This window comes from Megachile rotundata, chromosome 2 (genome assembly GCF_050947335.1).
Source record: "Megachile rotundata isolate GNS110a chromosome 2, iyMegRotu1, whole genome shotgun sequence".
NCBI classification, from domain to species: domain Eukaryota; kingdom Metazoa; phylum Arthropoda; class Insecta; order Hymenoptera; family Megachilidae; genus Megachile; species Megachile rotundata.
The window spans coordinates 21,880,382-21,908,323 of record NC_134984.1 but is presented as its reverse complement, the minus strand read 5'-3'; the positions used below and the strand labels follow the sequence as shown (position 1 = coordinate 21,908,323).

Here is a 27,942-nt window from a genome sequence, read left to right as displayed (position 1 = left end):
CGATCATCCCTTCTTTTTCATTGCATCCAAGAGGGGATGGAGCAAGGTGTCTGACGTCAAGAGAGCCATCGTGCGGTGACAAGTACGCGTTATACTCACTCGTTTGAAGATCAGGTACCGACTCGATAACCGATTTTACTCGGAGGAGAGCGCGGTTTTTATCGTTGGCGGATGCCACTTCGCGATTTTCGTCGTGTGTCGTCATTTCCGTTCGTGGATGGCAATCTTGATGCTGAAACGAGGCAACCGCACGGAATCGTTCGTTTATTCTTGCCAACTGTAGACGGGAATCGACAGGTAACGCAAAATACAAAATTTAGCGGTTTTTGATTATTCAAAGTTTCATATTTTAGCGTTCTCTCTTCTTAGTCACATTTAACGCGAGCCCCATTGGTATTCATGAATCTTTTTATTCGCGATTTAATCGTACTTCATCACTGTTAATTAAAACGGGTATTTTCAAATTTATCTTCGATACCGAAGAATTTATTTTGGCTCAACGAATACGGTATATTTGTTAAACACGTTTTCTAGTGTTCGTCTATTTACGTTTAAGTGCAAAAGCACATAGCGATGAATAAAAAGTCAAGATCGTATTTTTGGTATCATGACGAGAAGAGTACCGAGGGGGACGCATCTTAACCGTTTGGTATAAATCATGCTTATAATCCAGTTGTCGATTTATACCTTGCAAATCACGGTTATGTTCCGTTCGCATACTTCTTTAACCGATTAATACCCAAATCAAATATATGCTACATTTTGACGTACAATTTATGATAGAACTTTTCCTCTCATTTTTACTATCTGTTTAGAATTGTAAGTAAATATTTATTTTCCGTAGTCCATTATTGTATTCTATAGCAAATATACTACATAAAGTAATTCACTACGTATTAATGATACGTCAAACATAAATGAACTATATATTTTATTATTACTGAAATTATCAACAATATTTCTAGACTTTTCCAGCTACATTTTTCACATTTACTTGCGAGTTAAAGTATATTTTTTTACAAAATTGAAAAGTTATGGAAACAAAAAATTAATATGTTCACTATAATGGCATATCAATGAGTGGTAATAAATATGTTAATTATGTAATTTATCTATTTAAATGTACTTTCCTTTATGATTATTGATGTCTCGAGAATTAATGGGTTAGTGAAGAGGAATAAATATAAAGTGTGCAAACAAAAGGAACTAATTATTAATTCATCGTACATCTGTGAATGAGAAGAGAGGGAACAATTGTTAATTGTTATCTAGAATAGTTTAGGGAAAATGGGGGTAATGGCGATCATGGGATAGTGGCGGTCACCATTATTATTGCAAAATGATATACTTGGGACATGCAACTGTTACATCTCGCAACAATTTTTATTGCATCCATGGAAGTGATGCGCACTTAAAAAAGACACGTGTATATTTATTATTTCGTTTCTTCGTTTACAAAGTCAGAGATACAAGTCTGAAAATTTTAATGAGGTATATTACAATTTTTTCTTTGAAAATTATGTGTGATACTGTACGTATTCTAATAATTTTTGATAGAGCAGACCAGCTAACATAATGAGGGCCCCAAGTTCTATGTAATTACGTTAGTGTGGTTAATCTAATGCAATGTCCAATACTATCGAAAATATTGAGATTTATCCCATTGTAACGGCTGCATACAGTAGACTCTTGCTATATCGCTACCTTCATACGAATTTTCATACACAGTAGCGTTCCCCTACCGTTGTATATTCTTACACTAATCACTTTTTTCCGCCATCTTGGCGCGTGCGCACTATTGTTACCCCCACTACCGCGCATTTACAAACGACCGTTACATTTTGAAAGAAGAGAATCTAGCAATATAACGAGAGTCTCTATTATTTTAATTTTATTAGTGCCGCTAGTGATCGCTATCACCCCTTTCTACTTTAGTGGCAGTCGAATAATTCTCGAAAGCAAGAAAATAAACCAGCAAATAAAAAGAAAACAAAGCAAAGGAAACAAAAGTAAAACAGGAAATGAAATTTCAAATAATGTCATTGAAGAGTGTCGCGAATACTCGGGATCCTCCGCGTCTGGCTCTCCTGCCGGAAATCCGTTGGCTAATTCGAATTCACGAAGGAACAACGCTCTGCTATTCTGTTTCGATGTTTTGATCAGTTAAAAGTGACGCAAGTAAAAAAAAATGTTCGCTAAAATTCTTCTACTTCTTCTTCTTCTTTGTACCACGCCGGGCGGGTCATTCGAGAAATTGGCTTCCATTCTTAACAAGTTCTGGTTTAAGGTGTGTGAAAATGCCGGATACTAAGGCAATTGCACAGCTGACAATCACAACGTGAGCGGTTGTTCGTTTCGCGGATCATCCGGGGGATAATGATTACAGAACAGACCTGGAGCATGATGCTGGACAGTGATGTCACGGGCATCAATGAGTAAGTATTTAACATTAATCTTCTCCCTTATTCTTCATTTTTTCACACGAAACGTTATGTACAGAGTATTGCTGAATTTACAGGTCTTAGAAACACTATTGAACGAAGCGAAGAAGTCTTAACACCTTACCTACCAGATGATATTGGAATGTTTTATGATTTAATAGCACATTGTCACTATTGGATCTCCTAGGGAAAACCGTCGTTAGCGCATTATATTTTAAACTTTTTTTATCGTGCACGATAAGTTTGCGTGAAGAAAATGGCAATAGGAAGGTAGATCATTAGATCGAATTTGTAAATTTGAAGGAAGACTACGTTGCGATCGTGCAATACCAGATAAACGAGTTTAGACAATTTCCTCTGAAATGACTGAACAAACTATATATTAAATATAGATAGCTTAATCTATAAATTTAAATATAGAATGATTTATAGTTTAAAGAATAGAATATCTCGTCTAAGACTTTTGCTTCGCTCAATTTTATTAGCTCCTAATTTAGCAACACTCTGCATAAGTGCATTCTACATGAGTACGAAAAAGACTCAATTATTTCTTTGTTTAATGCGACACAACATTAACACAATAACACTGTTCGGTAAGTTTCATGTTAGCGTTGTATCGTGAAGATTTCGTGTTTTTGATGGTGTATCTTCTTATCATGAGAGACAATCTTTTTGTCTATTAAAAAGCTGCGTTTGGATCAATACTGTCGCGTATTTAAAAATATGTATGCACTAATTATAATGTATCGTTTATACAGTATGTCCGCTTTAAGTGTATACACGCTATTATTTGTCCAACTATTGAAATTAGAATCGTAAACTAATATTTAATTAATAATTTATATTGAGAGAATATTTATTTTGCTCCTATATCGTTAAATTGTTGCACGGATAAAGCGCAAAGAATTGCTCGTAAAATTTAATTATTGAAACGACTGTTAAAGTCACATTATCGATGTAAATAATTTAATGTTGTATGTTGTAAAAGAACATGTCTTGTTATCTTCATGGAACTTATCGTATTTCGTGAAATGTTAAATACAATTAACATAAACAAAAAATCATTTACACGAAAATAATTCATGCGGTAAAAAAACGAATCGTTCTTGTTATTCATATAAAATTGACGATCACATTGGAAACTTTCTGATAAAAAAGTTGTTTACCTACTTATCGTGACCTGTATAAATGTTTTGCAACTACGTTATTTATACACCGTTCAAAATAATTAGGGGCTCGTCCAGTGAAACGGCTCAACTATTCAATAAATTTGAACGCGTTAGAGATTTAAAAAATTAACGAATATTCTATCAGAGTTTGCTATGTTAACAATTTATCTTACTATTTATATCTTATACAAATTGACTTGTATATTGACAAAATGTTAACTTTATTATTCGTGAATATTGAATATTATTCAAGTTGTTAACCGAAACTTGCTATTCAGAATATTCATGTTTGGAATTTGTAAAGGTAGTTAATATAATGTTGCTTTTACAAGACGTCAAATATTTAAATTCTTCTTGAAGTCAAACAATCTTCTCAGAAATGACCAGTCATATAATATTTTAACTAGTATATTAAAAGGAAATTGTTTAGAGTCCCTGATTATTTTGAACAAAACTTGAAACCTACACGTCCGATGTGTATTCGTATCTGAATATCCTAGATGTTCTAAATGTTCCTCGTCAACGAAACTTCTTCTTAACAGACACTTGATGAGAATCTTTTAATATCGATAGGTTGAGTATTTCCCCGAGGAAACAATTATGGATCAAGGCAGTGAAGAAGCTGACTTCCGAGAGGCTAGGAAGGGAAGGATTGGCGGCATGGCAGGACCGGAATTCCAACAACGACACGGAAGTTCCAGACGTTGAAGAAGCGATCGAGCCAACCGAGGATGCAGAAATTCCAGCGGACCCGGAAGTGGTTCTTCCCGAACAACCAGTTGATGCTGAATCTCAAACTCAACGAGGTCTGACTCCTCCAATTTCATGCAACAAAACTTCGTTCCAAACCAGCGAACCAAATTGTAACTGAGCGGTTCTGATAACAGGAAATTATTGATTTAAAAATTTTCTGAAGGTTCTAAGTATCAGTATCATTTCTAGAACATCAAATTAAGAACGTTAATTCGAAATTATTAAAGGTTGAGAAAAGTAGAGAATTCATTTTATGCATAAAATTATGAAGATTATTTTTTGGGGTACAGAATGAAACATAAGTATACCTGATGTAAATTTTTACGTTTTAGAATTTACCTGAAATTTGTCAGATGTTTGAAGATTATAAAAGTTGTATAGATTTATAGTCGAGCACCGGTCAAGAAATAACCGCCAGGTTTCTTTTTATGGGCGCACAGGCTGAAGGCTAATTAAATGAGTACAATTGAACCTCTATAATCCGAGAACCATATGGCAACAATTTCGTTGAAATTATGGTACAAGATTTCTTTAACTCGGATTACTTGCCACGTGTTGAGGTATATGCATTATTTCATTTAGAGGAACCTGACTTAGGGAAGGCCTACGTTTACCTCTATAGGTTTATGCACATGTTGGGTACAGTAGAATTAGTGGAATAGTACAATAGAAGATAGTATTATATTAGAATAGTATTATATTAGGATAGTATTACATTAGAATGATAGTAGTAGAATAGTAAAGTAGTAGAGTGGTAGTATTGTAGCAAGATAGTAAGATGGTAGAGTAGTCTATGTAGTATTACAGTAGAATAGTAGAATTATTTAGAAAACTTGTCATAAGGGTAAAAAATTGACAAGGGATTCTCTGAATTAGAATTACATATCTAATAGAACGAAGGATGAATCTATCCTAAATGTCCAAATACTTTGTACAAATTCGACAAAATGGCGGTCGATCGAATAACCCCGAAGGAAAGCACGAAGGGTCAAGCTGCACCGGTTAACAAACGAAGTTTCATTGTACTCGCAGTTGGCTGTTTTCAATAATTGCCCTCGTGTCGCAAGCAAATTATTCAACGAGTCGTTGGTGGCGCGTGTTATTAATTTATTCTGTACGTATAGCCTTCGGCTATAAATACCACTGGATATTTTCAGATGTTTTCAAGAAAGGAGTACTCTATAAGGGAATATTTTGTCCGTCGTTGTCGAACAGCTTCCACAGCAAACAACTGGAAACATCCTATCTGCACTACTCGAATCGTCAGCGGCAGAAATCGTTGCTCATGCTCAATATCGTCGACCTCAGCCTAAAGGTAAAACCGATCTCCTTTTTAGTTATCCTTTCCAACTGTGATTCCTCGACACCTGCTGCATGTTGTTCTTTTTCGTTTTATTTCATACATCAGATTATTCTTATGGTGATATGGCTATGGAAGAGGGACGAGAACAGCAGCGGCTTAATCGAGTCCTTGTCCTGGGCAATCTGCTGCATGGCTGCGAACATGGTGGTTTGCATTCTTGGCTGGTGGCGGTGTTTCTCCAATAATTATTTATACTGGGCTTCCATATTTACTTGGTTACTGATCAACTCGCAAGGTAACGATTCGGAAAACCGTCCTTTCAATTATGGAACTGGATAGAAAGTCCAGTGCACTTTGATAGGGTTATTTGAAAGAAAAGGATAGGGTGGGTAATACTCACTAGATCTACGCTACAAGATTTTTAGAGATACAGGAAATTTATTTCGAGGCTTGCATTCTACAGTTTTAGACAAAATAGCACAGTATCGTTGTTCATAAAAGATATGTACCACCAACAATTAACTTGTGCCATTTTTTGTTTCTGACCGTATGGTTGAATGTTGTGTATGCTTGTAGGATTAAGAACTTTGCATGTGTATGTAATTCTCTGACTAAAATAAGTTCATATACGTAATTGAATGACCATTTTTGCTGCGGCAACGTACGCTGTTTACGCTATGCATTGCTTTCTTTCCTTTATTTACGTTTTTATATAGAAGCGATCAGAGACCCCTGATGGTGGGTGATTATCACCCTTAGAAGGGTTAAACTGTGTAATCATTGAACGGTATTATAATTAATACTAGTAAATAATATGAACCTAACTCATCTTTGACCAACTGCTTGTGATTCTTTGCAAGTTTATCTTTTACACAGTTTAGTGAGTATTGCCTATCTCGTAAGCTCCCTTTGTGTTTTTAATCCTGTATCATACGTATATTATACATGTAACCATAGATAGATGTACACACATGTTCTTGGTAAGATTGTATCTTCGTTTACCGAATAGAGTTTTGCTCCATTGGCTCGTGCGTTGGCGGTCCAGCGAATTGCTTGAATGTTCAGCGAACCGTAGAACAAACTTATACATACATACCAGGCATGGGTTACTATCGATCGGCGATCCTGTGTTTATTATTTAACATTAACAATGGTACAAGCATCGACAAAAAAAATGTCTATTGCAGGTTTTATAGGGGCCGGTTTGGATTTCTCCAATCAACAACGTCTTATGTGGTACATATTGTTTGTCGTGTATGCACCGTACGCCATGCTGCCGTTACCTTTGAGATGGTGCGTCCTCGCCGGTTACGGGACAGCTTTGACCCACATGGTGATGGCTGGAATTACTTTATTGCGGGATCCTACCTATGTAAGAATCGTACGCCGTTCTGCTTCACACCTGGCACGAAATATATAACGGAATCTCGTACTTTGCAAGGGGCGTTTTTAGAGGGTAAAAACGAGCCCATAGACCTTGTTAACATGTGCACAGCCATGTGCGGATAACTGTCCTATTTTCTTAGGAATTGTTCGCTTTTATGGAGCTGTAGGGATTTGACAATATACAAGTAATATATATACAGACTTAAGGATAAGTAGACCTACGGATTTGCAGGTTTAGAAATAGTAAAGTGTATAAGTTTGAGGATTTAGTTATCTGAAAATCTAGAAATCTGAGCATTTAATGATCTAGAAATCTTTAAATGTTAATATGGAGATCTAAGATTCTTTCAGTGTAAGGGTTGGGGATTCAGACATCATTCATTAATGTTTCACAATGTACATATCATTGTTACCAGTTAATATATATTTAATTTTTAAATTGCAGCTGCACGACGTCACGTGTATAGTTCGAATGCTGACGACCAACGTTTTGCTTTATCTTGCAATGAATCTGGCAGGCATGTATACCAAATATTTGACGGACAGAGGACAGAGACAGGCATTCTTGGAAACGCACAGATCTATGGAAACCAGGCAACGAACTCAAAATGAAAATAATCGACAGGAGAAGCTGCTTCTTTCTGGTGAGGAACACTAACAATTTGTCTTGTTAGCGTTCTCCATTTAAAAAACGAGAGGTCTTTTGAACTTTAAAGGGATTAACTTGTTTGTTCACTTAGACTTAAAATATTTTAGTCAGTACTTTGTAGAAATGGTCAGTTGGATATATTATACTAAAGATACAAACTTGAGTTAAAATATTTGTATTAGTAAAAGCACAGTTATATTTGCCAAACACAAATTATATCTACCAAAAATAAATCAACAAAATGTGATTTAATATCGAAAGTTGTTTGAACTAAAATATTACACTGATCATTTATTTTACAAAATACTTGATTAATAAAAATACTGGTGAAATAAATAGAAGGTAGATTTCATGAAATTTTAGCAACGTTTAACATTGCTTTTCTAGCTATTTCGAATTATTATATCATAGAGAGGTGAAACCGTGGTGTGTTGGGAAAACGGGTGTAAAATAAGCACGTCCCACGGATGTTCATACAATCAACCCAACGATCAGCCAATTAATGACAGCCATAAATATACATGTGTAATTACGTATCGATGTACGTACGTTCGATACGTATTTAAGTATATTTATACGTGTGTCGAACACGTAGTATATAAAGACGCATGGGGGTTGTACCGCAAGTACGTGGTTCGTTAGCGCGTGTAACTTGCTCAGCCGAGTGTCGAAAAGGGTCACTAGACACTTTCACTCGATTGCGCCAGATATGTTTTACCGATAGCCTCTAGCTGTGCTTTGCTTTTACGTATTATCGATCTTCCAACGATGATTTGTTTAGGAAGAACAAGTAAAATACAATGGCACAAAGCAAAATGAAAAAAGAGAAACCAAACACGACTCTTTAACCACTATTTAAAAATCTTCCAAGAGAAGGATAGTTTTCATTAGATTGAAATAATTCCGCTTTTTAATACGTGATTTTGTTTCAGTTTTACCGGATTTCGTGGCTAAGGAAATGATCCGTGATATAGCCCGTGAAACTGCCCGAGGTGGAACCATCTCCTTTACCCCTAATCAATTTCACAGAATATACATCCATCGCTATGAAAATGTTAGCATACTTTTCGCTGACATCAAAGGCTTCACCGGTACGAACCAAAATATTGCGCCCTACTGAAACTTCTTTTATAATTAGGCAATCGTAACAGAAATTGTTCTAAAATTTCCTATAAAATCATAAATAAATTATTGATAGAATATATGCTTTTTGTTTTTATGATTAAGCTTTGGCCAGCCAGTGTAGCGCCCAGGAACTCGTCAAGGTATTAAACGATTTGTTTGCACGTTTCGACAAGCTCTCCGCAGAAAATCATTGTCTGCGTATCAAGTTGCTCGGAGATTGTTACTACTGTGTTTCCGGATTACCGACTGCCAGGAGCGATCATGCTCATTGCTGCGTCGAAATGGGTTTGCACATGATTAAAGCGATAAGAGATGTGCGATATACGACGAAGGTAAAAGGACATTTTATTGTAAAGTTGAGACTTGTGTAGGTGTAATAGGCTTTGGATTACAACGTCAAAAGAGAAAACTATCTGAATCTACTTTCAGACTCCTGTACACATAAAAACTGTACATTTGTCTAGAAAATTAATTCATTAACTTTCAGGTCGACTTAAATATGAGAATAGGGATACACAGTGGTTCAGTGCTGTGTGGTGTGTTAGGACTTCGAAAGTGGCAGTTTGATGTCTGGTCTTATGATGTAACGTTGGCCAACCATCTCGAAAGTGGAGGCATACCAGGGTAAAGTTTAATAGATTTTACTTTATAAGCAGTTAATAGATTTGTGTAATTTCTATAAATCTTACAATCCTCAAGAGATTTGAAAAGAATGTTAAAGAAAGGTGCTGATATTTCAGGAGGGTGCACATTTCAGAGGACACCCTAAACTGCTTGAACGACGTGTATGAAGTGGAGCCAGGAAACGGGACTGAAAGAGATAATTACTTAAAAGAGAGAAACGTGGTGACGTATTTAATTAAACAAGTAGAACCTCAAAGATCTAGGCGGAGGTACTCTGCTCGTCCTAAGATATGGTCCGAGGACGATGCAAATAAAGGTAAAAAGAGCTTCAAACTGAACAATCCATTGTCTGCGAACAGCAGTGCTCCAAATTGTTCGACAGAAGACGACATAGGAGTTGATTGGACACCGGAGATACCGTTCGAAAACGTACGTATTTTAAAGACTTTAAAATGTCAAAAAATTTCATATTGTATCATATTGTTCATTTTATTGTTTGCATAGTTGAATACCGCGACATCGGTCAGTAATTTGGAATCAGAGTACCTGGAAGAAGAGAATGGTTCTGCTAAGGTTAAAGCTGCAAACGCGGAGAAGGCTGCAGGTCTTGAAACTGCGAGCAATAAGCGTATGAGATCGGCGAACATAAACGCTTGGACTTTGCGTTATAATGATGAAAGTCTCGAATTAAAGGTCAGGTTAATATTAACACGTTAATGATTTTTTTATTTTAATCAATTTTGTACGATGATTGGGGACTTACTTATGTTTTGTACACGCAGTTTGGTCAGTTACGCGAGGATATGTTTAAATCAAACATGATTTGTTGCTTCGTTGTGTGGATATTTATTGCCATCTGCCAAGCTGTAATATTACCAGAGTAAGTAACATATTTTTTAAGAGACAGCCTGTACACATGAGTATAATGTATAATGAGGAGGTGTAGGAGATAAAAATGTAACTTTTGAGATTTGGATAACTACAGAGACTCTCGTTTAACAATCTTACTGTTCCACAGTTGCGTCATTCTTCTAGTCTGCCTGTTGCTGACTACACTCATTCTGATAGCATCGTCCATCCTGGTGATGGCTGAGGAGTTTAAAAGCCTGCCAGCGTATTTGCAGCATGCCTCCTCCATGTTGGTGCACAACAAGCAGCACCGAACAATCTTCATATGTAGCGTGATCAGTTTAATGGCTTTGACGTCAATCGTCGGCATTTTAGCCTGTCCAACGTCGATTCGACGATACCCAGAAGCTCTGGCTATCAGACAACAGCTGGAGACCCCAACCTTGCAACCCGAACGATTGGTAGCGACGACAGTCGGCCTCGACCAATTTATTCTGACGTTTCTAGAGGCGGCTCTTCGCGACGAGTCCCTCGAAGAACGAGAGAAGATCTCTGCTAAGGAAAACGAAACTGTACCGCGAAGCTTTAACAGCGTAGAGATGGAGCTGACGAGGATTCTCGATGGCAGGGCTGGTCTGGCGAAAGGTCAAAGAAGAAAAGAATTTTTCAGGTTTTATAGATACGAGCAACGTCATAGACTCGAGTCTAAAAGACATTATCAAAAATTTGCTCGTAATCGTAGGGGTGAAGACGTTGTATCGAGGAAAATACTGTCCACACCGGAAACGGGACCTCAAGCAGAACCTATCTATACAATGGATTACGATGAAGTTGTCTTGGAGACAACTTGTGTACAGCCAGAGTACATAGTGTTCACGTGGATTTTATGTCTGATCGCGTTAGCCTCGGCTCTGAAGTTATACTATTTAGTGAAAACTGCGCTGGCCACGATTATCGTGACTGTTTATGCTGTGCTGATCCTGGTAGTCTGTAAAGACTTCTTTACCATTCCCGACAAAGAGAAGGATTCGTGAGTCGTATTCTACGTTTGTGCATGAAGACTATTTCGATTCGTTAAACGCAGACATGAGCAAGTGATGCCTACATATATAACTATTTTTCTGTGTTGTTGTTCTTTTAACTCATGTCTGTGGTTAATTAATTTTAACGATGAAATAATTTGCTATTTGTACCGTGAATTTTTAGGCCATCAATACCTCTATCTGCACAAATGTTGACATTTCTGTTAGTGTTCCTGGTGATGGTCACGTACCATGGCAGATTGGTAGAAGTGACGTCCAGATTGGATTTTCTGTGGAAACAGCAAGCTGAACGGGAGCTGAGCGATATGATCGAATCTCGGCATAACAATATGCAGCTTTTGAAAAATATTTTGCCGGATCACGTGGCTCATCATTTTTTAACGCAGGAACGAGCACCAGAGGTAACATCGTTTTGTGTTCTTTTCTTTTAAACATTACTGTATGTATTTTCGTTTCACAGGAATTGTATTCGCAATCGCGTGACAAAGTTGGCGTGATGTTCGCCAGTGTACCAAATTTCACAGAATTTTATTCAGAAGATGTTAACAAAGGAATGGAGTGTATTCGTTTATTAAATGAGATCATTGGTAAGAAATGTGGTTTAAAGTTACATTCTTACAGTGAATTGCTTTTCCTCTTACTCACTGTAATTATGTATACAAATGTAAGGAAATTGATATCAAACATTTGTTTCCTTACTTCTGCATGTAAAGATATATTTTCCAGAATTTATAGAAATGGATTCATTCATAGAATGAAGTGGTTCTTGTAACTAAGATCTTCAGTACAAAGTTTATAAAATTATCTTCTTTCTAGCTGATTTCGACGAGCTCCTAGACGAAAACCGATTTCATTGTATTGAGAAGATAAAGACTGTCGGTGCAACTTACATGGCAGCCTCTGGACTTAACCCATGTCAAAATGTAATTTTTATTGTAAATGTAAATCAAATTTTGAAGTAACTTATGTTAATCAATTTTCTTCTTCTAGGACAAAACTAAAGATGATATGGAACATCTGTGTAGATTGGTCGATTATGCGGTAGCCATGCGACTTCGTCTCGAAGACGTGAACATTCACTCGTTTAATAATTTCGATTTAAGAGTAGGTATTAGCTGTGGTCCATTGGTAGGTGGTGTAATTGGTGCCAGGAAGCCTGTGTTCGACATTTGGGGTAATACGGTGAACCTGGCTTCTCGTATGGACTCCACAGGGGTCATGGGGAAAATACAAGTTCCACAAGACATTGCTAGGGTAAGTGTGCTCTGCACCTCTAGTTAGAGTCATATATATAAAACTCTTAATTGCATCTTTAATTCATAATATTGGCTAAAATAGTTTCTGGAGGGAAGAGGATATCAGACACAGAAAAGAGGACTCATCGAAGTGAAAGGAAAGGGGACCATGGAAACTTATTTCGTACTAGGCAAAGGGTCCATGCAACAAGAAGGCACAACTAAACACACCACAAGATGCAGGAGCCTTGCAGCAGTTGTGTATGGTGTTGTTCAAGCACGTCGTAAACAAATGAGAGCTCTTAGAAGGACATAAGTATTTTATTTATATCAATTCTTTTTGCCAATTTTTGGGTGCCTAGTTATGTACACGGTTCACCTTGGATTGGTATTCCATATACAGGGTATAATACCTAAACAGATCACCTGAATAATACTAGTTACATTTAAATGACAGCATTATTGTTAAATATTCGAATCATTTTTATTTATATCTTTTTTTATTTTTGTATTTATTAGATTATATTTTTTATTTATTTTTATTTATTTGACGCTTTTAAGGCAAATTTAATGACACAGATTGGGACCATTTGAAATCTTGCATGCAATTTATATCTGGTTTCTGAACAAAATATTTGTAACACTTCATTATAATTTTATACTCCATTTGAGTATGATTTAAAAAAAAGTGACTGATCATTAAGCCATTGGATTTGTTTTAAAAGTTATACGTGTAAATAAAATAATTTATTTATGTTTGAAAATGACTTCAGTATCAAATTATCAACGCTTTTATTTACATATCCACTTTGAAATTAAATAACACTTGCAATTTTCTATTTAGCATAATTCAAATCCGATTTCTGTACATATTAATCTTACATATGAAGTAACTATAAATACTAATTTGACAAGCTGTAAATCCAAAATTATGTACAAAAAGGTACGGCAAGAAAAGTATTCACCTAAATCATAGATTAATAAATAAACGATACAAAATTTAAGTAATTTGCAAGAATCATTTAAAATGTAAAAATAAAATTTCTAACTCGGTATACAAATACCATTATAGGGATAAATCATGGAATGGCGAAACAATTTTGGGAAAAGTCAATTTAATAATAATTGTAGGGCAGCAGCGTTCATGTTGATAATCATAATGTACAGCACAGTTGAGCTCTGTGTAACTGTATATTACATTGTTATGGTAAACACAAATATATTGTAATTAACCGTAATAATAATCCATGATAATAATAGTTGTAATAATGATAATAATAAGGCTAGCTACAGCATGATCTCCCGCTTAAAGAGATCACCCGATCCAACTGTACACTTTTACAACATACTTCGTAATAATAATCTAATTACATATAATATAATTAGGTAATCATTACAATCTGAACCTAATTAGAATGTTACGACACGTAAGGAGGGACCGCAAGCCTTGTTCTTTCGAGAAATTAACATGTCGGATTAAACAAAAAAATAAAAACATTTATTTCGTGACAGAAATGCCATACTCTACAATATACAGAACTACTATTATATAATAACATACACACATTGATTTCTCGAAAGCGAAGGTGTCTCTTTAAAAGATCTTTTTTTTTCTTTATTCCATTCATTTTTTCCTTTCCTCTCTTTTTAAGGTATAAAGGCACTGTACACGTAAACATACAATATTATAGAAAAGCGCTATAGGCGGTCCAGATGTTACCTTTTTAAATAGTAAAACGTGCCCGTTTAAAAATATCAATGTGATCTTTCCTTTCTTCCTTTTTTTTTTATTATTACAATGCTACACGCTTAAAATAGGGAGCGGTTTCCTTCGATTCTAGCTGCATTGGTCAACGCTATATTTTCTTCGACGCTATATAGTCTTAAACGTTAAGGAAAAATATAGATGACTATCATATATATATATATATATATATATATTATTATATCAGAATGTGCAGAACTCACGGTAACTATTTAGGAGGAAATAATTGGTCAATGCGATCAGAAGTTAAGAAAACGCTCCGGTTAAAGGTGGGATCTGTTTATCACAATTTGGCAGTGAACGTTCTCACGTTTAAAATACACACAGTTTTACAAGTTTTAAGCTATACGAATCTTCTTCTTCTTCCTCCTCTTATTTTTCTTTTTCTTCGCTACAACTTGCTACAGTTCATGATACATTTACATGACAAATTCGAAAATATTACTTTTCCCTCTTCGCTACAGTCAGTTGTTCAGAAAAAATAAATCTTTTTCTTCTTTTAATATCTGTTAGATTAACCCACTCTGTAGGTATTGAACTTAAACTCCTCGTACATTGTTTTTAGTGAAAATATGATTTTACGTGTGCTTTTTTTTTTATTTGCGAAGCTCAAGAGGTTTTTAAGAAGAAGTCTCTAGGGGGTCTCAATCTCCTCTGTGGTAATTCTCTAGTGTTTGTGTGCAATGCTAAATTGCATAACCTTTAAAAATCAACATTGTTCTCCGTATGAAAATACAAAGATCTGTACGTGCAGGATAAACTTGAGTGATTATTACAGGACGCATATATTATACAATTTTTCGCTCCTGTTATTTTTACTCCCGCTTTCAGAAAGAAACCAAATGTTATTTACATTTTTTTTAAACGATAATTTAATACATCTATCGATTGAGTTCCCTCTAGTCAAGTTCTCTCTGGTTTCCTCTAATTAAACTAAAATTCACAATTCATTTTTAATTACAGGGATACGCAATTTAAAAAAAAGGAAAGCTGTAAAGTATTACGCTAGACACATCAACTGGCAAACGTGTACTTTTGAAATACCAAATGTAACTTAATAAGCAAATGGTATTTGAAAGTTTACATTGACCAGTCTTACTATTTCAAATAGTACATTTTAACATATCTAATGATCCTTTGTGTATTTTTCTTCTTTTGACTCAAAATCAAATGTTTTGTTTGCAAGTTATTCAAAAAATCTCCATTCCTTTATTAACAGTATCGCTCTTCGTTCAAATAGTGATGTTATTTTTTTGATTAAGATACCATAATTTTCATGGTAAAATTTTATTAACAATAATACTGCCAATCATTTAAAGCTACGTATCAGATTTCCAGATTATTTTCATAATTGCAGCATATTCATATAAATATGCTGAAAGGAAAATTAAAACAAAGATTTTAAAGAAATAATTCATTATTTGATGATAGATAAGACAGTCAAGATTTTCAGTGGTTATTTATAAATTTTTTTATCAAAATGTCAGAAATTATTTTTCACTAAATCAACCAATGATACTACCAGAAGAACTTGAAACTTCTTTAGATAATTAAAATAATCGCAAACAAATTTAAATTGCCAATGCTGTGATCCTAAACGTTGCAATTTCAATATCACGTTAATAAAAATTTAACATATATATAACTAATTCTTATTTTTGTGAGCTTCCCATGAAATGGGTGTAATTTAGAAAAACTACATCCAGTTCTTAGATCATTGCAATGTTGCTATGAAAATAACAGTTGAAAACTTTCCTGTTTAAATTCAAATTAATGTTTGGTCAAATTATTTTGTTAACTACTTCCCTATTAATGTACACAGCATTGCAAATGATCAAGGAAATCAATTTTCTAATTCTGAGTTTGACTAAACTCAGTTTAATCATCGGTCACAGCAACATAGGCTTCTAAAGGAAATGAATAATCTTCAGAGCACCGATTTAGTCCAAAGTTACAATCAGCACAATTATAGGAGGTCCAGAAGTAATAATTTTGTAAAATTATTGTATCATTTTTACTTTGCTAATGACATGGATTAAAAAATTTGCAAGTAGGAACTTAGAAAATTTATACATTCTTAAGTTTGTAAATTTATTTCATGTTGGATCTGAAGAAACTTTAGACGTAAATTTTTGTATTATGTTTAACAAAATCATTGTTCTTGACGTCTCCTATAATCGCAGTAACTTTAGTTAAAACTAGTATTCTCGAAGTTGTACATTGCCCATTTAGTAGTACACGAAGGACCACTTCTAGCTTGTTCAATATCAACTATATCGAAACTCTTGAGCCGTCTGTTTCGATTCATTTCGCATTACCTAATCTTATCCTTTACATTAAATATATATTTATACACAATTTATTAATCATTAATCGAAGTTGTCAAGTCAGTTCGAAATATTGGCAGAGCTCACCGTCACTTTCGGCTGCCAATATTACATGCATTGAGATCATTTGAGTGCATGGATTAAAATACTCTTAGCTTCTGAACCGGTTATGGTTGTCGAAAGACCATATATGTACTCTGTTTCACGTCTGATCGAATCATCCGAGTGAACTCGTAAAAAAATCTTTGCCCAGAAAACGGATTCTTCTATATTGATAGATCATGCGATTATAAATCTTACTATCTGTTGTTTCTATATAGCATATACATTATACAATTAAAGAAAAACAAAATAAAATTAAATGATGGAGATTTGAACTCACATACAAAAATAAGGTTATAAACCCTATCGAAACTTTAATATTAAATATCGTTTTAAACTATGGTTGCTTGCGTTTAAAACATAGGAACATTCATAACAATATGATCCATCAACTAAAACCAATTAAAATTTGAGGAATGCACTTGGAATGGTTACCGAGAGCTCATTTGGGAAATATGATTATCCGTGAACAGAGTACAAGATGTCGGAGCTGCTACGTGTCCAGAAACTAGCGTTATACACGGCCACTGTGGTATTATATGTAGAAATATATATATTATATATATTATATTGCAATTGAACGACGCGACGTTGAAATTAGTCGCGCGTATAAAATGAAATGCGGCTGTTGTTCGTCATTAACTAACTCGGTGGAACTAGCATTTTCTAGAATTTTCAAAAATACATCGTTTCCCGATGATTTTATTACGACTCGTATGTACTATCTACCGCTCTCTTCTTTCCCTCATTTACTCTCTCTCTTTCTCTCCCTCTCTCTCACGCGTTTGTGAAAATACATTTTTGTTTTTTCTTTTCTTTTTTCGGCGGAACAAGATTGCAATTATTTATACACTTGTGGTTAGTTAGGTTCATTCTGGCACGTACATTTGGCGTTGCTAAACGCCAATGTGAATTGACGAGACTGAATTGAAGGTACGTTTTCTTTTTCTTTTAAAACATGATCACTCGATGTTAAACCATAGACTTATATCAGGTAGACTGAGTGATTTGTGACAGGAGTTTAATACAAGAAAAGTAGAAGGAAATAGTCTCACTTTTTAATAAGTAAAGTATATCATTTCAAATTTATAGTTTTGCATCTGAAATTTTGACAGTTGAAAAACTTAAGACTTTCACTTTCTAAATCATCAAGTTTGACTGTTTCTAATTTTCAGTGTCCATATCATAAAAGCACTCAGTTTATCTGTATGTGTCTATGAGTTACACATTATACATCAGCGTTTCCCAATTTTGTCTCAAATGATCTTGATGGAATTTATGCACCGCCTGAAGATTTTTTAAAATTGTTCAAACGCTCTACGATCACATTAAATTAATTAGCTTAAACAAAATATTAATCTATACGTATTTTTTCTTCTCTCATCGAAAATAAATCAACGAAATTCTTAACATAATTACAAATTGATCGGAATAATGTCATCCATGATTAATGATCAATAAATATTTTTGTTTTATAGTTTCGTGATTGTGACGAAAAAAAAAATAAAAAATTTTAAAAATGTCGCACATGATTTCCAATATTATACCTAACAAATTGACACGTTTCTCGGTTGTTTCGTTTGTGAAAACAATCACAAAATGATAAATTGAGAAACGCCGTTCTATAACCAGATCGCGGTACATCGTTCTTTCGTTTTAAATACGGAAGTCGTTATATCCATGAAATTGCTATTATAAATCATACGTTAACTGTACAAATATCTTAGAGCCGCAACGACACAATTAATTGATTTATATTCGAAGCAAGATATTTGCTACGAATGTCTATACTGTTTGCATAAGGTTGTCCATGCGTTTTTAGAAAATTTTATTCAACACTTTAACTGTTATATATTTTAGAAAATTTTTGACGTGGTCTTCAATACGAGCGAGAGATCTTATGAAAATTTATAAATTTATAAAGTTAGAAACTTACGTCAAACGTCTCTCTGATGTGCCAGTCATTCTGTTAATGTTTGATAAAGTATAAGATAAGTCTCGATTATATATTAATTTAGCAGTTTTCAATAACTGCTATGAAATTATTATCACTGCTTTACGATTTTAAACTGACAGTAGGACATTCGTATCGAGCTAATATCTTGAGAAATTTCATAAAAACCAATAATTGTTATGATCCGTTTGTATACAAAAATGTACAAGTACGTTTTGAGCAGCTTTGCAATATTTTACATTTATACTCTAAACCATAACAATAGTTAACGATAGCTTATCCCTCATCACTTTGGACTAATAAGTGTAATCCTTTAATATATTCACAACTGGCAGTGAACATTTTCATAGTTTCTTTATGCACTAAATTCATCTATTTATTTGAGAATCTCAATGCACACGATTCAACTAACAAAAAAGTTTGTTATTCACGATATAAATTTAAATGGTTAATGCTTGTTCCGTAGTCCTTTAAAATGCTACAAAACTTTAGACAAGTTTGACTTTTTCTGGCGATATTATCAAAGGATTACATGACATCGCGTAATTAAAAGAAAAACGCAGTCTTCTCCCGTTTTCATAGCTTCGACTTTAAATACCCGAGAGCTATATCAAATGCTTTCAATCTTCATATTCAATTCATTGTTTCATATGAATGATTAAAAAGTACCCAAATATCGTCTAGTAATTATCTGTACAAATAGTGCTAATTATTAGAACAGTAAAACTTTCAAATTGCTTATAATATGATACCACCATATTATGTTGTTGCCTTAAAATTAACAGTGGAAACATATGATTGACTTATTGTTACAGTTTCAACGCATAAAATTTCCTAATTTCCACTTACTTTTGTCATCTTTCGTAGTAGCTCTCAGGTACCTGAATTAATGCTTATCGTAAACGGATACTTTACAAACACAGAAATTGTACTATCAAAGTCACTGCAGAGTGCCTAAAAAGTCCAAATATCTGTGTTGCATGTAACCTCAGGAGGATTGGCTAGACTGAGCGGATGAGGGAGTAGTTAACGACATATGCAATGTAAATCCATCGTAAACGTCCATTAAGTCGCGCATTCTATATTCTTCTAGACAAACGAACCCTTCTAGTGATGGAGATTGTTTTCGTGCACAATCCATACAATGTACTACATGACGTTTCTCTTGTTCTCTTATGAACAGGATATTAAACACTTCAATCTGAAACAAAATATTAAATTCATTCATATTATATTGTATGTTTTAATCCTACAAATAATATTCTATTTTAAAAGAAGTACTTTTGTTTAATAAAAGCTGCACTATTTACCTCACACTGTCCACAATAATGCGAAGCTTCGTTCTTTCCACGCCCATGAAATCGAACTTCGACGCCCTTACTTTTTACAAACTCTAATATTAAACAGCACTGTCTCATTGTCCTTAACAGGCAATTTTTAATTAATTCAAACAGTCTGGGATCTGACACTTTAATATTCCGAGCTAGATTCCAGGATAGGTGTACCATCGGTACTATGGATTTGAACGATTGTAGCTTGTTCCATTCGTATCGTTCAATTGCCAGTTGATATTGACGCGCGGTCAAAGGACCAACGTTCCATGCAATGTTATTACACCAACCAACAGCTTGAACCCAATGGACGCATCCTGAGAAAGCAGTACATTTAAATAAAATTTTCCTAGTTCAAGTACAGTGCTGTAAATTGACATAAGTAGCAACATACACTAAAACTCAGCATCTCTATTAATCGTATACAATTTCCTTACCCGCATTAACCCAGACGAGGTCACCTGGCCTCTGTAAAAACCTATATACAGGAATATTTTCTTCATATAAGTCCTCCAAAGAGGGCCACCAACTACCATGAAGGTAATTGATGTTGTTTCGTTCACAAAGAGAACAAATTACACCCCAATACGCGTCAGGCACCGCAAACCATTCACAGTCACCTGGTCCAATGTTGATATTAATGGAACAAAAGTTATTATTCTCTTGATGACCAGGTGTTCTGCTACCAGGTACCTGTAGAGATAGATAGACATTAGTGAATAATACTTTTAAGCAGCTTTGAAAGAGAATATCATATTCTGTACAAACTGATGTTTAGTACCTTCATATACAACTGAACAGTATTCATGCCCAAGATAACATGACCAACATGGCTGAGCATGTTTCCAGCTGACACAACTCTGGCGAACGCTGGTAATTTCATCAACTCTTGCAGCTGTGGTTTCCACTTTCTTTCGTCGGATAAATCTACATTGGTCCCAAACCGCAGCATTTTGGAGCCCGGTCGACCCGCTAATCCGAAAGCGTTCTTCTTCCTCCGAACAGCCCCAGTGCTATCCTTCGAATCGGAATCGGACAGATTCGAAGTGTGTATACCCTGAGCCTTCTCCCTTTCCTCTTTTAAACTTTCTTGAAAGCTAGAGGCTTGATATTGTGCGTATTTCGCGATGGTTGTATGACTTCTATGGCTGATACAACCCCAAACTTTCCTGCCCATGACAGGGTCCCAGTTCTCGTCGCTGGTTTGCTGCATCTGCGTCCTCACCTCGATGCCGTGGTCCGGGTTCGCTTCGACCAGCGTTTTCGTGGAAAATAGTCCGAGATCCAACTTTAAAGCCGCTGCCAGCCCCCGGATCACAGCTATCGGATGCTTCAAGCAAAACTCTTGAAGTTGTGGACTGAACGCGTCTTTCTTATTTTCTAAATAAACGCTAGGAGTCGGTGGTAAGAGCTGTTCCTTGGTTAGCCTTTGACTTGGGGGTTCAGGTGGCGCTGGTGGTGGCGAACGATCGCTCAGTATAGAGCAGTTTGGCACACCTTTTAACCCCTGACCCTTACACGCATCGACTATAGTTTTCGAGTCCATCTCTATGCTAAGTTCTTGCTCGGGTTGCGACTCACACAACCTTTCCAATTTGAGAACCGGCTCAACTCTCGCAATTGGTTCTATTTTATTTGTACTTGACGTCGCCTCGCACTTCACTGTTTCTACCACCGGGGTAGGTGCCTTCGAATTATTCTTCTCGTACGTCTCGATTTTCGACGTGGACGACGGTTGAGTATCTTCCACTTTCTCCAGTTTCACTTCCTTGATCTTCTCCGTATTTTCCTCTAGGTTCGACGGTGAAAACGGACCCGAACTTAGAGTACCATTGTTCATAATGCTAGGCGCTTCTTCCTTTACGTCTAAGTCCTCCGAACCGAAATGCTTCAACAGATCTTCCGCTAGCGACGTTGCAATGTCTTTTTGCGATAACAGAGCTTGCAATTCTTGATCCGTTACTCCTAGATCTTTATTTCCGGCTGAACCTTCTGGATAATTACTTGTTGTCGATGATATCTGAGTGTATCCTTGGGCGGTATACTGGTTAGGCTGGTACTGGTTATATTGGCCGGACGAGAGTTGCCTCTGAGGGTAATTTGGATCAGAAGCGGACTTGTAAGGCATTCCTGGTGTTTGGCTGTTGCCAGTTGCTGCTGTGTTATAACCAACATTGGAGTCTGAGAAGCCAGTTTGCAATGCAACGGTTCCACCCTGCTGCAGCTGTTAAAAAGAAATAACGTAAATTACTTTTAACTGTTTATTATATTTTATAAGAAGTAAAGTATCTAAAAAATGTAATTTTTTAGTAGATATATTATACAAAAAATCAAAGTACCGGTTGTTGAGGTATTCCATAGTTCTTGATCACACCAGGTTGTCCCAATTGTGCATGATTGTACCCAGTGGGGTAACCAGGTTGACCAGGCCTCAACCCTCTCTGTGCCGCTTGTTGTTGTTGCAATCTAATTTGCTGTTGGTGCTGTTGCATACACCGATACTGTTGCTGCAACTGACCAAGCAAACCTTGTTGCTGTGGTGTTAAACTTCCATGATTTTGTTGAAGGAACTGCAGCATCTGTAGTTGCTGTGACGTAAGGTAAAAGGGTGGTGGTCTTTGTTGCGAACCTGGAGAGATTGGTTCTTCCCCTGGCTGAAAATGTTATTTATTTTAGTAATTAGGATCTTACGTATTAAAGTTAAAATACTACCTTAAATCTTTTTGTATTAAGATTTTGTCCCTGTCCCTGGGGATACGGAGGTGGTGGCCCAGCAGGTGTTGTACCGTATTTGTAACCTGGACCAGTAGGTGGTTGTTGTTGCTGTTGCTGCCTGCTAGACATCTCAGCGCTGATGGGTAAGTTCCAAGCCTCTTCTATAGACGGCAATTGCCGCCTCCTTGATTAAAAATATAAATGTTACATGTTAATGAGACTAACACCTACTAATGGGTGTATGTATCATTACAATTCATCCATTTGACAATCATTTATTGATGTCAATGAATCTTGCTAAAGACAATTTGACATAAAAAATGCATTGTGTAAAAATCATTAACTCATATGGAGGAAAATCATGAAAATATCTTTGTCATCAAATAGTTCAAAGAAAAAAATATAAGGTAATATAAAATAAATAAAATCTGTGTTATTAATAAATAATTTAATTTCTACATTTGGACTGTAACCCAGACAAATTTCTACCATAAATTATTTGTAATTCATGGCAAACTATAAATTGTAAATAATACATGTTAATTGCAGAAAGTAGGTTAAGAGTTCAGATTCATACAATTTTCAAAGAGTATCTGGATTATTGCATTAATTAATGATTAGACTTATAATTGAACTTATATAATTTGCAAAGCTTTTAAAACATGTATTAGAAGAAAGATATGCTACGAAAGTCTTTTCAGTTAATATAAGTATCGTTATGGCTCCAAATTTGTTTGAAGTTTACTGTCAAGTATATCATGTTGTAAAAGCAATCAATTTAAATAAGCGATATCAGCGTTGTACATAACAAGTTGAATGCTTATAGCAAAATATTATATTACATCAATACATCTTAATTAAACAAGTACATACAAACAGTAACTGGACACATTATGAAATCATTTACTTTTTTAGATTACAACTTATTTGATTAATTTAAGTCACTACATAATTTATATTTGTTAAATCTGTTATCACATTCATGTTCATATTACTGCTCTTAAATGTCATGAATTTTTAATGAACGAATGGCGTGTCCTTTTGGAAGAGCAATATTAACGAATTAAATTATTTGCAAACATTGAAACATTCAAAAGGATTGACTGTATTTACACCTGGAAACCTCAAACAACATTGTACGTGTAATACCATAATTAAAATCACAATTTCAATGGTATTTAACAACTTAAAATTTAAATTTGTTATGCATTGATTTCAACAAAAATTTATATATAAAAAATGGCGAATTAAAGTGTACCGAGCATTCACAACTCAATGCCATTTTAAAAGCAAAAACTAAGAGAAAAAATTAAAAAAAAAGACATATATGTTTATATATATATATTCATGACAAAAATTTATATTGTGTAACGAACCATTTACCAGTATTGCAAGGCTGTTACAAATCAGCAACAAGCCTACTGACATTATAAAAATAAATATTTAACATGCTGATAGCAACATAGAGTTAATATTGACCGATACTAAAAAATTTAATTTGTTTGAAAGATATAATCCAGTATTATAAAGCTGTTATTATACAAAGTAGCTATAAATTAACCCATTAATTCCAAGAATCAAAAGTATGTTACTTCTTTAAGATAGTACTCTGCTTTGACACTTGACGTGCTAAGGCAAATAATAATATCTGTAACTTTTGGTATTAACGGGTTAAACAGATATAATTCTACAAGAATTATAAAAATAGCTATTTAACACGTTGACTGCTATGTAGGTCAGATGATTTACATCATGTATTTGATTCAACTAAATGACATAACAGCACCAAAATAAGTATGATTGTCTGCTATGACAATCAACGTGTTACTTATCACCATCATATGAATAACAGTTTCTTACCGTTATATCATTGATTATCTATATATCCAGACAGGGATTAAATACCTTCCCATTTTATTAAAAAATTTTTGTTGAGAAACAATGCGTTCGTATCTTACACATTTAACATTCAGGTATTTGTCACACATTTTAGCCAGAGAATCTCGTACACTTGAAATTACTGAAAGCTTCCAAGTGTCATTGTTTATCTCCTTTCGAAATACTTATCAGCATCGGATCAATACTGACATCGATCACCCGTTTAGGTCCTCTGACGATACAGCAATGCTGGCAAAACGTTGAACCCTTCCAAAAGGAGTACACGTTACAACCATCAACTTGAAGTTCGCTATAAATCACCCAGGGACATCGCGAATCTCATATCATCCTCCAACAGAACCGGACAAAACAATGCAAGATATAGCTCGATCATCATATTCACAGACACAGTAGACTCCCCCTTATCTAGTTTTCCTTTACAATGGGCTCTCGTTATATTGCCATAGATGGAATTGCCATAGGTTTTAGGAAATTTGAGGATTTTTCAATGTCCTAAGGGTGCTGAAAAAGAACTTGTGAATGGTGACAATATAACAGTGTAGCTTACTCGGAGGGATGATTTGGTAGAATCTAAAATCTAGTACTCTGTTAATCGAGTCAATTATAATTAACAAAAATTTCTTTCAAAGCAAAAAACTTGCTGCATAGCGATTATGTACAGTGTATGGCAATTTCGCCAGTTGTATTAAAATACTCTCATATAAAATATACCTTAACAAAATAGGATATTTAACATGGCGAAATTGTGCATACCTACCTTGTACATATATTTTCACAAAAGCTGGCCATACGTATTAAAGCAGCACCCACCACAAGATGAATTCATAGGAATTCATAGGAGGTTTCCTTGTATTTCTGGTGTATTGCTGTAACCAGTGTTGCAAATACACTTTTGGCTCGAATCAATCGCAGTTTGAGGTCCCATCTTGTGGTGGGCGAACAGGTCCTCCAGGGACCAAGAGGAAGTCTACTGTAAATTGATTTCTGCGATTAAACAAACTCACTTGGTAGCGACGGAAGGCATCGGTGCTTGGCTCAGGTGACTCTGCAGGAAGTTGATCCGTTGTTGGAGGGATGGGTTCATCGGGGTGTTGCCACCGGACTTGGCACCACCTAGACTCGCCAACGAGCCCGCGCAATTTGGAGTGTTGTTATTACCCCTAAAGGAAACAAAAAGAACCTATGTTTTATCACTCGTTTTGGACTCCGTGGATAGGTAAGCTTTCTTTGTCTCTCCTTTTCTTTGAACGCTAACCCATCTCCAACGACTTACTCATTTTTCTCGTACATCGCGCTATTATGAGCGATACGTCATTGAATGAAGGCGCTTATTATGCAGCTTAAACGTTTGTAAGAGGTATAGTATGTACATAAATACAGTGGAAAGCGAAGATGGCCGACAATTGAGAGTTCTAATCTTAACCCCCAAGTACCATGATAGGGCCTGATTTCACCCCCGACAAAGTTACATCTAATGTAAAGTACATCGTGTATCTCTGAATCATGGCGGTCAAGGGTTAAACAGAAACATACTGCGAGGTGTCGGAAGGTGTGAACGTTTTCTACCCTTTACTTCGAAATCGTAGATCATTAGGTGCTACGTGAAATGGAAGAGGAGCTGTGATCGATACGACATGTTTATTCGATTTGAAAGAGAAAGTACATTGATTATGTTGTACACATTTGTCGAAATCACGGAAGAGACGGATAGTGAGAGTGGAAACAAATTCGGGGTTATTCTTAAGTTTCTTGTAACAGACATGATCAGCGTCGAATGAATTGCAGCCTCGTCATCAGTCGGGTTTTACAATTTTATAAATTTCTTAATTTTGAAAGTCTGACACCTTAAAAATTGTTAAACATGCAAACCTGAGAGCACAATTTTAAACCCGAATTCCAATTAATCATAGCTGAAGATATGTTACTTTGAAGGTCCTGTATTTTCAAGTATTTAATATGCGAATACGTGAAGATAGAATAGTACAGTAGATAGAACGAACAGACAGTATTTCTCTACACAGTTGACTATCCAAATATGCTTTGAGCATGATCATGCCTGCGAGATTGAAATTCCCGTCACAAATGCTAAATATTGAAACTCCATGATCTAAGAAACCTTTTCTACGGACACAAAAGTTACATGATTGCGTTACACACAGCACACACACACGCAGTACTCGGTTCCATAGAACGGAAAGGTGTCCAACCACCTCTACACCGACGGATTACTTTACCTGGATGCGTTGACGTAACACGCTAAAGCGTCTTTCGGTTGACTAACGCTTTCGTACAAAATGCCCAGATTAGTCCACGCAGCCGAGTGTGATTTGTCTAATTGTACCGCGCATATGTAGGCTTGCAATGCGTCCATAGGCTGATTCTGCTGTTGGTATAACACGCCTATGCTGCACCAAGTGTCAGCATTTCCCTCGGACTTTTCCACGGAATTTCTGCAAAGAAATCAACCTTCGTTACACTTTGAACATTAACATTTGTATTGGAAGGAAAAAAGTACTGAGTTTTCACAAATTCATGTCGCTACAAGATGCGAAAGGAGCTTAGAGGTAAATGTTTCAATCTGTAAGCTCCGCATTTTGAGCAGAAATTCTCTCGTTACAAAAATGATGTTCCCGCAGTATTTATATCCTCAACATTAACATTTGTTTTAGAAGGAAAAAAAGAACTGAGTTGTCACAAATTCATGTCGCGAAAGGAGCGTAAACGTAAATGTTTCAATCTGTAAGCTCCGCATTTTGAGCAGAAATTCTCTCGTTAAAAAAATGATGTTCCCGCAGTATTTACATCCTCAACATTAACATTTGTTTTAGAAGGAAAAAAAGAACTGAGTTGTCACAAATTCATGTCGCGAAAGGAGCGTAAACGTAAATGTTTCAATCTGTAAGCTCCGCATTTTGAGCAGAAATTCTCTCGTTACAAAAATGATGTTCCCGCAGTATTTACATCCTCAACATTAACATTTGTTTTAGAAGGAAAAAAAGAACTGAGTTGTCACAAATTCATGTCGCGAAAGGAGCTTAGACGTAAATGTTTCAATCTGTAAGCTCCGCATTTTGAGCAGAAATTCTCTCGTTAAAAAAATGATGTTCCCGCAGTATTTACATCCTCAACATTAACATTTGTATCGGAAGGAAAAAAAGTACTGAGTTTTCACAAATTCATGTCGCGAAAGGAGCGTAAACGTAAATGTTTCAATCTGTAAGCCCCGCATTTTGAGCAGAAATTCTCTCGTTACAAAAATGATGTTCCCGCAG

General features: G+C 35.4%; 2 protein-coding genes across 13 annotated transcripts in view; one reads left to right on the top strand and one right to left on the bottom strand.

The window, feature by feature from the left end:
* Positions 1–90: 90 nt before the first annotated feature.
* Positions 91–13,581, top strand: Adcy8 (adenylyl cyclase 78C). Of its 8 annotated transcripts, XM_003706755.3 has the most exons (20): positions 91–297; positions 2,288–2,435; positions 4,184–4,416; positions 5,521–5,678; positions 5,772–5,961; positions 6,854–7,038; positions 7,498–7,696; positions 8,634–8,792; positions 8,929–9,158; positions 9,314–9,450; positions 9,567–9,879; positions 9,955–10,143; positions 10,233–10,330; positions 10,469–10,969; positions 11,042–11,329; positions 11,506–11,743; positions 11,803–11,929; positions 12,159–12,265; positions 12,333–12,596; positions 12,681–13,581. In XM_003706755.3, exons 2-20 carry the CDS (start codon positions 2,377–2,379, stop codon positions 12,891–12,893), a joined length of 3,888 nt encoding a protein of 1,295 aa, XP_003706803.1. In that variant the 5' UTR covers positions 91–297; positions 2,288–2,376; the 3' UTR covers positions 12,894–13,581. The 8 variants fall into 8 exon arrangements, with proteins under 8 accessions (XP_003706803.1, XP_012148918.1, XP_076397898.1 ...); XM_012293528.2 differs by having other exon boundaries at positions 10,469–11,329; XM_076541783.1 differs by having other exon boundaries at positions 1,936–2,435; positions 10,469–11,329.
* A 94-nt stretch (positions 13,582–13,675) lies between these two features.
* Positions 13,676–27,942, bottom strand: part of Utx (Utx histone demethylase) — a 110,800-nt gene continuing 96,533 nt past the window's right edge. For all 5 annotated transcript variants that reach the window (XM_012293529.2, XM_012293531.2, XM_012293532.2 and 2 more), the window contains 8 exons: positions 26,905–27,120; positions 25,675–25,830; positions 22,769–22,955; positions 22,396–22,710; positions 20,838–22,280; positions 20,494–20,749; positions 20,036–20,373; positions 13,676–19,926 (listed from right to left, as the gene is read on the bottom strand). In XM_012293529.2, coding sequence (XP_012148919.1) covers positions 19,714–19,926; positions 20,036–20,373; positions 20,494–20,749; positions 20,838–22,280; positions 22,396–22,710; positions 22,769–22,955; positions 25,675–25,830; positions 26,905–27,120 — 3,124 coding nt within the window. In that variant the 3' untranslated portion in view covers positions 13,676–19,713. The remainder of the gene's footprint in view (positions 19,927–20,035; positions 20,374–20,493; positions 20,750–20,837; positions 22,281–22,395; positions 22,711–22,768; positions 22,956–25,674; positions 25,831–26,904; positions 27,121–27,942) is intronic.

What these genes read in the sequence shown, in the direction of transcription:
- Adcy8 (XM_012293528.2), top strand. Translation starts at nt 2,377, where the DNA reads ATGATTACAGAACAGACCTGGAGCATGATGCTGGACAGTGATGTCACG. An exon ending in TGAATCTCAAACTCAACGAG is followed by an intron (nt 4,417 to 5,520) that starts GTCTGACTCCTC and finishes GGATATTTTCAG; the next exon opens with ATGTTTTCAAGAAAGGAGTA. An exon ending in CGGAGATACCGTTCGAAAAC is followed by an intron (nt 9,880 to 9,954) that starts GTACGTATTTTA and finishes TTGTTTGCATAG; the next exon opens with TTGAATACCGCGACATCGGT.